Source organism: Otolemur garnettii, unplaced genomic scaffold (assembly GCF_000181295.1).
Source record: "Otolemur garnettii isolate 467f Iridium unplaced genomic scaffold, OtoGar3 scaffold00104, whole genome shotgun sequence".
Taxonomy (NCBI): domain Eukaryota; kingdom Metazoa; phylum Chordata; class Mammalia; order Primates; family Galagidae; genus Otolemur; species Otolemur garnettii.
This window is the reverse complement of record NW_003852499.1, coordinates 197,221-207,969: the sequence shown is the minus strand read 5'-3', so window position 1 is coordinate 207,969 and position 10,749 is coordinate 197,221. Positions and strand designations below refer to the sequence as shown.

Genomic DNA, 10,749 nt, shown 5'->3' with positions numbered 1-10,749 from the left:
TTCGAACCTGCCAGCTCAGGTGTATGTGGCTGGCACCTTAGGCACTTGAGCCACAGGCATCGAGCCTGGAAATTCTTATAATGTAAAGCAGGATAGGACAGTTTTGTTGGAACACTTCATTCTTTTTTTTCTTTCTTTCTCTCTGTTATAATTTATGTAAATTATGTTTTCAGAATGAAAAGGCTCCAACTTCACTATACCATGCTCTCTTAGTGACAATTTATCTATCTTATTTCCAGGTGAAAATGTTATCACATGTATAATAGCTAAGAAGCCCTGAGCTGCAAGGTTTTTCTAACTGTGACAGAGAAGATCATGACACAGTTAAATGACTTCATATACTATGCAATTTTTAGGATTTTCAAGTTATTGCTATTTCTTCCCCAAATATGAAAGCTATAAAATATATGTTGACTAGTTATCTACTTATAGCAATAATCCATTTTGAAGCTAGGTTTGATTTCTGAAGGTAAATGTATTAGGTTAGCCAAATAATCTATGGATGTTTGGGAACAACCTATTGATGGTGATTTTCTATACAAGCAGGATCCTATGATTTCTGTCTCAGCTTCCCCAGAGGAAGTAGAAGTAATTCTCTAAAAACAGTAGAGCCTCCACCCTGACCACTCCCTACATTGACCAACTCCTCAAGTTGACTTAATTTTCATAGACCAGACGTGCACCACAAGTACATATCAGTACAGTAGCCTAGTTCCTTATGTTGGTACTCTTCAGATGTTGACCAGTTTGTTACAGTCCCATGAGTGGTCAACTTACAGAGGTTCACTGTACATAGAAGAGGCATCATCCTAATAATGACCACATGTATGGGTTATAGGGTTAAGGTTAATTCCAATGCCTGACTAGATAGTAAGCATAAGCTTGATTATTTTCCTCAGGATACTGTAGTTGCTCTCCAAGCTCTTGCCAAATATGCCACTACTGCCTATGTTCCATCTGAAGAAGTCAACCTGGCTGTAAAATCCGCTGAGAATTTCCAGCGTAATTTCAACGTACAGTCCACCAACAGATTGGTGTTTCAGCAGGAGACTCTGCCCAACATCCCAGGAATGTACACCTTGGAGGCCTCTGGCCAGGGCTGTGTGTATGTGCAGGTGAGCAGAGATCCATGAGAAGTAGCGAACACTGGAAGGGAGAACCCCAGGGCATCTTTGCCTCAAGTAGAGATTTTCTCTTTATCTTATTTGTAAGGAAAGTAGTTTGGACTGTGAAATCCTTAAAGTTCTTCCCAACTCTGACTGGTTACCTGTTTCTTCCTGCCAGACGGTGTTGAGATATAATATCCTCCCTCCTAAAAACACAGAATCCTTTAGTCTTAGTGTGGAAATGGGAAAAGCTAGATGTGAGCAACCTACTTTACCTCGATCCTTGCAGCTCACTATCCACACCAGGTGAGGAATGCTGGAGTGGCATGGAAGGGAGGGTGCCTGGGTCATAGAAGTTGAGCTGGGATGTGTGTGTGTTGGGGATGCATAGTGAAGTGAAATAATAGGCTCGCAAAAGACAAAAATAAAATAAAATAAAAAGGAAGTAATAGGCTCACATGTTTGCTTCTTTTTGCCCTCAGTTATGTGGGGAGCCGCAACTCTTCCAATATGGCTATTGTGGAAGTGAAGATGCTATCTGGGTTCAGTCCCCTGGAGGGCACCAATCAGTTAGTAAGTTGCTTCTCTTTTCTTTGTTTATCTAGCTGCAAAGGGACCTATCATTATCATCAAAAAGCCAAAAAAACCAGTGAAGTGGCATGATGGTGTACACGTGCCTCATGATTAGAGAATCTAAATGGCTACAAAGGTGCATCAGATATATGGAATAGAACTTGTAATAGTCTTTATTCCTTTTTCCTACTTGTTCACAGTATACGTTTCTTTGATCATGAGGGAGCTTTGGAACATTTCTCTAGGGGATAGGGTAGGCTCTGGCTCTTATGTTTTTCTTTTTCTTATCAGCTTCTCCAGCAACCACTAGTGAAGAAGGTTGAATCTGGAACCGATGTACTTAACATTTACTTGGATGAGGTAGGTATTCAGGAACTAGACCAAAGAGCTTACTTGCTTATGTATTTTTCAGACTTCCTTTCAATCTCAGTATACCGGTGTCACATACACAGGGATAGGGGACCTGAGAGAGTGAGTCCACAATCATGAAACGAGTTCTCCCTCCATGCTGGTATAACACACAACACACTACTGTACCTCTAGGGGAAAGCATCCAACAGGTTTATAATGGGAGCCATTGATGGAATTAAAAAAAAAATTTTTTTTTTGAGACAGTCTCACTCTGTCACCCTCGGTAGAGTACCATGGGTGGTGCATAGCTCACAGCAACCTCAAACTCTTGGGTTCAAGTGATCCTCCTGCCTCCACTTCCCAAGTATCTGGGACAATAGGCTCTTGTCATATGCTTAGCTGGTTTTTCTACCTTTTTCTTTTTTTTTTTTAGTAGTGACAGGGTCATGCTCTTGCTCAGGCTGGTCTCTTGAACTCCTGAGTTCAAACAATCCACTCACCTCAGACTCCAAGAGTGCTAGAATTATAGGTGTGAGCCACCAGGCCTGGCCACATTTATTTTTTTTTGTAGAGACAAAGTCTCACTTTATCACCCTCTGTAGAGTGCCATGGCATCAAACAGCTCACAGGAACCTCCAACTCCTGGGCTTAAGCAATTCTCTTGCCTCAGCCTCCTGATTAGCTGGGACTACAGGTGCCCACCACAACACCTGGCTATTTTGGGGTTATAGTTCTGCCGGGGCCGGGTTTGAACCCGCCACTCTTGGTATATGGGACCAACGCCCTACTCACTGAGCCACAGGCACTGCCCAGGCCTGGCCACGTTTAAAAATTTCTAGTAGTTACATCTTTTTTTTTTTTAATGGGACAGAGTCTTACTCTATTGCCCAGGGTAGAGTACCATGACCTCAGCATAGTTCACAGTAACCTCAAATTCCTGGGCTCAAGTGATCCTCCTGCCTCAGCTTCCCAAGTAGCTGGGACTACAGGCACTTGCCAAAAAGCCTAAGTAATTTTTCTATTTTTAGTAGAGATGGGCTCTTGTTCTTGCTCAGGCTGGTCTCAATCTCCCAAGCTCAAGTGATCCACCTCACCCTCCTAGAGTGTTAGGATTACAGACATGAGCTACCACACCTGGCCAAGTAGGCACATTTTTAAAAGTAGAAAAACAGATGAAATTAATTTTAGTAATATATTTTAGGCAACTGTATATACCCCATAATATTTCTATTTTACTATATAATAATATATCAAAGTATCAATGAGAAATGCACATTTTTTTTCTGTCCTACATCTTTGAACTTCAATATATATTTTACATGGTCAGCACATCTCAGTTCTGCCTGGCCACATAGAGCGCTCAGTAGTTGCAAGTGACATTGCAGTTATAGAATACAATAGAGTGGTTAATAGCAGAAGCTTTGAAGCCAGACTGCCAAGGCTGCATCTTTGTTCCAGCACTGGCTGTGTAAGCAGACAATTATAGAGTGTCAGCTGTAAAATGAGTGTGGGGAGTGGTAAAAAGTTATCTATCTCATAGAGCTCTAGAAAGAATGAAATTATTTAAGACCATTAAAAATATTTAGAACTAGTCCTAGTATGGAGTATTATTTTAAGGTAATGTTAATTTTCACTAATATTAATTAAACATTCTATATAACCTTTCATTTCAACAAAACAAGTTCTGGAAGACTAGTAATACTGCTCTAAAAACTGTTACAATGCCTTTTTTCATGATATTCTGCAATATATAAGGAACAAAATATTCTTACTGTATAATCAACAGACAAGAGTGTCCCAAATCAAAATTTTCTGTTAGCTGGGCACAGCAAGGCACACTTGTAATCCTAGCACTCTGGGAGGCTGAGACCAGAGGATTGCTTGAACTCAGGAGTTGGAGAACAGCCTGAGCGAGAGTGAGACCTCATCTCTACTAAAATAGAAAAACTAGCTGGGCATTGTGGCAAGTGCCTATAGTCCCAGCGAGTTGGGAGACTATTGCCTGAGCTCAATAGACTGAAGTTGCTGTGAACTACAATGACACCAGGACACTCTACCCAAGGTGACAGAATAAGAGTCTATCTCAAAAATATACTTTTTTTTGCTTTTGTTAGTAACATGCATTTCCAACGTCCCTGCTCATCCACCAACCCATTCATCTGTGGTTTTGGTTTTTGTTTTTAACTTCCAGGATCCAGGGTTTTGCCATTTTGAGTGAGCCCTCCATAGTTTCTTTTGAGACAACTCTGGTTAGTCTATCAGGAACTACCCTGTAATCATGATGTTGCAGTTTAAAACTTAAAAAATTTATTATGCTTTTGTACACACTGTATTTGAGTCTCATAGCAACCCTCTTTATACACGAACATAAGGAAACTGAGGATGGAGTAATAGAGTGGCTTACCCAAGTCAGTAGCAGAAGTGGGCATAGAACATGGGGTTCTAACTTCCACCATGCCATTCCTGAGACTGTAATGACCTCTTCCTCAGTGTACCCTGCCAAATTTGTCAATCAGCTTCGAATTGGAAGCCTCAAGTCGAATGACCTAAAAGCCAATGTTCATGATTATAGGTGTGGTTATTTCTCCTTTTCTGTGTATCTTCTTTGTTTTTCTGCTTGATCAGTTTCAACAGAGGACAATCTTATTCACATTTATATTCTTCTTTGTTTTTTAATGAATTTAAACTAAAAATTTCCATTTAAGTTCATCCCAACTCTTGTCACAATTTTAGACAAGTAGTGTTTCACCATTTAGTTCTATTCCTTAATTTTATGGGAAATGCATGGAATTTTTCATAGTCATCTTTTTATTTTTAATTTCTAACATTGTGGTTTGACTATAGTCTTTGTGATTATGATCCTCAAGAATGTACTGTCGTTTCTTTTGTGACCTATTTTTGTAAATGTCCAGTGTTATGAGCCAAAAGAATGTCTTACTCTTTTTCTCTTGGGTACGGATTCTGTTCTAGATGAAAAATCCAAGATCATTATTTCTGTTATTCATGTGTTTAATAACTCTGCTTATTTTTCTGCTTAATTTAAATTTCTGAAAAGGGTAGTTTAAATATCCAATTGTAATGTTTGATTTATCCATTTATTTATACATATCTATCAGTTTTTCCTGATATATTTTGAAAGTACATAATTAAATGCATTTGTTTTTGTGAATATGTCTTATTCAGTTATCCTTTTTTTCGTATATACTATAGGTGTATTAGTTTTTTTTCCCTATTATATATATTCTTATATATACATTGTATGTTTTGGCCTTAGATTCCTACATACACACACATACTTTCTTTGGCCTTAGATTTCATTTGGTCAGATATCAATTTAGACTGCTATCCCAGCTTTCTTTTGTTTCATATTGGTCACTTACTTTAAACCCTTATGGTAACCCAATGATGGGCAAAAACAGTGCTTCTGAAATTTTTTGCTTTCAAGATCTCTTTACACTCTTAATTTACTGATGACCTCAAAGAGCTTTTGGTAATGTTGATTATAGCTATTGGTATTTATTTATTTACTTTGAGACCAAGTCTTACTCTGTTGCCCTGGGTAGAGTGCCATGGTGTCGTTGTAGCTCACAGCAACCTCAAACTCCTGGGTTCAAGCTATCCTCTTGCCTCAGCCTCCTGAGTAGCTGGGACTATAGGCATGTGCCACCATGCCCAGATAGTTTTTCTATTTTTCTTTTAGTAGAGACAAGGTCTCACTCTTGCTCAGGCTGGTCCCAAACTCCTGAGCTCAAAAAATCCACCCGCTTCAGCCTCCTAGAGTACTGGGATTACAGGTGTGAGCTATAGCTCACTGGCTATAGCTCCATATGTAATTTATAATGTAAATATTATTTTCTTGCTAAGTCAATTTATACAACTATCTTAGAGGCTACATTTATTAATTTATTCAAAAAATATTTATTAATCAACCAATATAGGCCAGACATTTTATGGAGTAGTGGAAATATAGTGATGAAAACAGTAGACATAGCTGGGTGCTGTGGCTCATGCCTGTAGTCCCAGCACTCTTGGAGGCTGAGGCAGAAGAGCACTTGAGCTCAGAAGTTCCAGCAAGAGTAAGACCTCTCTTCAGAAAAAGAGAAAAATTAGCTAGACGTGGTGGCATGTGCTATAGTTTGAGCTACTCAGGAGGCTGAGGCAGGAGTATCAGGTGAACCTAGGAATTTGAAGTTGCTGTGAGTGATGATCATGCCACTGCACTCTAGCCTGGGTAACAGAGAAAGACCTGTCTCAACAACAACAACGAAAATAGACATGATCCCTGCCCTCTCAGAGCTGATATTCTATTGGAAAGAAAAACGATGTTCAAGTTTTTAAAAATTACATGTATATACACATACACATATATTTTCTTCTATTTCCTGTAGTGATTTTAGTAGTAATAAATGCTCTGCAAGGTAAAGGTAGAAAGAGTACTTATGGGGTAGGTCAGGTATGTGACTATTTCATTTATCTACTTAATTTTTAGAAATAGGGTCTCGCTTTGTTGCCTAGGCATATATGATATCTTCATGGAGTGCAGCGGCCCAATCATAACTCACTGTACACTCGAATTCCTGGGCTCGAGCAATCCTCCTGCTTCAGTCTCCCAAGTAGCCGGGACTACGGGTGCCAGCTACAATGCCAGACTCATTTAAAAAATTTTTTTGTATAGATGGGTTTTCCTATACTGCTCAGGCTAGTTTCAAACTCCTGGCCTCAAGCAATCCTCCTGCTTCAGCCTCCCAAAGTGCTGGGATTATAGCTGTGAGCCATTGTGCCTGACTGGTGTGATTCTTTTAAAATAAGGTGGTCAAGAAAAGTCTCTCTGAGGAGGTGTCATTTGATCAGAGACCTGACCAAAGAGAAAAAAACCAATAGGGAACGCATGGCAACTTCGGGAATAAAATAGAAATCTCTGTTTCTTTGACCACTTTGGCTAACTTAGTTAAAGAAACATGGGTCCTTGTGGACCATGAGTGGAAGGAACCAATCCAAAAGAAGGCCAGGGAGCTGCAAGATACTCAGAAGAAAGAGCCAGAAAATCAGCAGTATTTTAAAGACAAACAGTAAGGCAGTGGGATAGGTAGAGAGGGTTTCAGAAAATCTGCATGAAGACAGCAGGGGTGCTTTAACCTTGCTTTACATAGAGTGTTATTTTCTTTTTAGTTTTAATGCACTGTTTCATCTGCTTTCCCCACAGCTCAGTAAAGAGACTCAGACCTATACCTTCACCATAAGCCAAAGTGTGCTAGTCACCAACCTGAAACCAGCGACCATCAGAGTCTATGACTATTACCTCCTAGGTAAGCACGGAGATCTTACCTGCATCTCCCAACTTACTTCTGCCTTATTCTTCATGGTATCTCACTTAATTTTACAAATACTCATTCCCAAGCCAAGATTCACATAACTATACTACCTGATCTTCTAGAACATTTTAATTCAATTGTATGGTAGGTTTTTAGAAGTCTTCATGCTAGAGACATTTCATATGATGTGGTCCTTAGGCCAAGAGAACAGTGTGGACCATTGCTCTGAAAGGCCTATTTCTAATATTTTTGCTTTGATTAAAAATTCGTTAGTATCCAATGTACACACTCCTATTATGAAACTAATTTATAGCTTTCATATGAAAGCTATAACCTAATTATAGCCTAAGAATATGGGGAGGGGAGAGGTGGAGGGGATGGGAGGGAGTGGATGGGTGGAGGGAGGGTAACTGAAGGGATCACCTCTGTGGATTATCTTTCAAGGGTATAAGTGAATCTTTCTTAAAGTAGCATATAAACATCATAGCACAATAACTAAGAACATGACATGAAGGCTATGTTAACCAGTTTCATGAAGATATTTCAAATTGTATATGAAAACATCACACTGTACCCCATGATTGCATTAATGTACACAGCTATCATTTAATAAAAAAAAAAAATCTGTTACAACCTGTAAGTATGACACCCATAGTTTAAGTTCACAAATGTATCCTAGAAAAAGTGCTACATACCTGGTTGCTGAATATCACTATGGGCTCATTATTTATTTATTTATTTGAGACAGAGTCTCACTATGTCCCTTGGTAGAGTGCCGTGGCATCACAGTTCACAGCAACCTCAAACTCTTGGACTTAAGTGATTCTCTTTACCTCCACTTCCCAAGTAGCTGGGACTACAGGTGCCTGCCACAATGCCTGGCTAATTTTTTGTTGTTGTACTTGTCATTGTTGTTTAGCAGGCCTGGGCCAGGTTTGAAACTGCGAGCCCCAGTGTATGTGGCCAGCACCCTAACCACTGGCCTACAAGTGCTGAGCCACTATGGTCACTTTAAAGTCCTCCCCTTGGGAAGCTGTGCACCAATGCCAGGGTCTAGTCTACCTTTCAAAGCAATTTTGGAACTCTTTATCTGGAATGGCCATAAGAGCTCTTATCATATTACCTTTGATGTCCTGAATGTTATCAAAATGTCTTCCTTTCAGTATTTTCTTTGGGAAACGAAAAAAGCCATTGGGGGCCAGATCTGGTAAGCAGGGAGGGTGTAATACAGTTATTTGTTTACTGGCTAAAAACACCCTCACAGACAGTGCCATGTGAGCTGGTACATTGTCATGATACGAGAGCCATGAGTTGGAGGAACACTCAGATTGTTTTCATTAAACTTTTTTGCACAGCCTTTTTAGGACTTCCAAATACTAAACTTGGTTAACTGTCCATTTGATACAAATTTATAATGAACAATTCTTCTCATATCCAAAAAGGTTAGCAATATTGTTTTGACACTTTTTTTGGACTAATGAAATTCTTGCATTGTGGAGAATTGGCTGACTTCTAATGTGCACTTTGATGCTTTGTTGCAGGGTCATATTGGTGCACCCATGTTTCATAACCAATGACAACATGGCCCAAAACATTGCCTTGCCTCTCCAAAAGGTCTTGGCAAACTTTGACTCTGCTTTGCTTTCGTTCATCAGTAAGCTCCTTTGTGACCATTTTTGCAGACACCTTTCTCAAGTCAAGATTTTCAGTTAAGATTTTCCTGTTTCTTGGCTCGGTGCCTGTGGCTCAAGTGGCTAAGATGCCAGCCACATACACCTAAGGTGGTGGGTTCAAATCCAGCATGGGCCCACCAAACAACAGTGAGGGCATAAAACAGCCAGGCGATGTGGCAGGCGCCTGTGGTCCCAGATACTTGGGAGGTAGAGGCAGGAGACTCGCTTGAGCTCTTGAGTTGGAGGTTGCTGTGAGCTGTGATGTCACAGCACTCTACCCAGGGGGACAGCTTGAGACTCTTGTCTCCAAAAAAAAGATTTTCCTGTTTCTCTATCAATGTTTACATGGCCTACTATGCTCTTCACAGTCAGCCAAAGATTTTGATGCACAATTCAATGAATTTTTGCAAATTTTTTTTTGAGGTAGTCTCACTTTGTCACCCCTGGTAGAGTGCTCTGGTGTCATAGCTCACAGAAACCTCTAACTCCTAGGCTCAAGTGATTCTCTTGCCTCAGCCTCCTGAGTAGCTGGGACTACAGGCACTGGCCACAACGCTCGGCTATTTTTGGAGACAGGGTCTTGCTGTAGTTCAGGCTGGTCTTGAACTCGTGAACTCAGGTGATCCGCCCACCTTGGCCTCCCAAAGTGCTAGGATTACAGGTGTGAGCCTCCACACCCAGCTTTTTGCAATGTTTTTTTGTCAGTTCTCCTCATTACTGGTTGCCTTGGCCTTTCTTCATCAGTGATGCTTTCTCTCTCCTCTGAAAAATGTTTAATCCATTTTTACATGCCATTTTCTTCATCTCATTATCCCCATAGGCTTGGACTAATGTGTCCATGATTTCAACTTTACTTTTGCAGAGTTTAACAAGAAATTTAACGTATGTTCATTGTTCTAATTTGAGCTCCAACATTCTCATGATAGCACACAAAAACATACAACAATAATGAATGCCACTCAGCAAGACATCATCACATGTGGACACAAACACAGCTCTGAGACACTGATATGCCAAAGTTATAAAATCTTACTGAGTTCAGGGTGGCTCAGTGGGTGGGGCGCTGACACCATATACCAAGGGTGGCAGGTTCAAACCCGGCTCAGGCAAAAGTGCAACAACAACAACAAAATAGCCAGGAGTTGTGGCGGGCGCCTGTAGTCCCAGCTACTCAGGAGGCTGAGGGAAGAGAATTGCCTAAACCTAGGATTTGGAGGTTGCTGTGAGCTGTGATGCCATAGCACTCTACTGAGGGCAATAAAGTGAGACTTTGTTTCTACCAAAAAAAAAAAAAACAACTTACTGAGGTGTTTGTACAGAGTTGCCAATGTAAGTGTAGGTTGGCAAGTTTGTGAACTTAATTATCAAACCTTGTATTAGTGATAAAAATCTTATAATTCTGAATATATTCATAATTTGTAGGGATATTCTGAAAAGGATGAAATGGTAGATTTTATGAAGTATTTTGTCTTTCTGAGTTTAAAGCTCATGAAGTAATAGTATGTATGTGTCATTTTATTTTACAGGTGAGCAGGCAACAATTCAGTATTCTGATCCTTGTGAATGACGTTAAGTCCAGCAGAGAAAAGGATGGAGTTTGGGGGTAAGATAGTAGTACTCATAAGTTAAGAGGACCCTCTTTTGAGTTATTATGATTGTCTTTTGGAAGCTCATTTTTGATACAAAGTGAGTTTTCCTTTTTTGTCCTAAACTCTTTTCTTTTCTTTTTTTTTT

General features: G+C 40.0%; 1 protein-coding gene across 1 annotated transcript in view; it reads left to right on the top strand.

The window, feature by feature from the left end:
• The window catches only part of A2ML1 (alpha-2-macroglobulin like 1), a 44,886-nt gene extending 34,304 nt beyond the window's left edge, over nt 1-10,582 (top strand). The window contains exons 28-33 of the mRNA XM_012809292.1: nt 900-1,115; nt 1,285-1,412; nt 1,589-1,679; nt 1,971-2,039; nt 7,234-7,336; nt 10,542-10,582. Of these exons, the coding sequence (XP_012664746.1) occupies nt 900-1,115; nt 1,285-1,412; nt 1,589-1,679; nt 1,971-2,039; nt 7,234-7,336; nt 10,542-10,582 (648 nt within the window). The remainder of the gene's footprint in view (nt 1-899; nt 1,116-1,284; nt 1,413-1,588; nt 1,680-1,970; nt 2,040-7,233; nt 7,337-10,541) is intronic.
• The last annotated feature ends 167 nt before the right edge of the window (nt 10,583-10,749 follow it).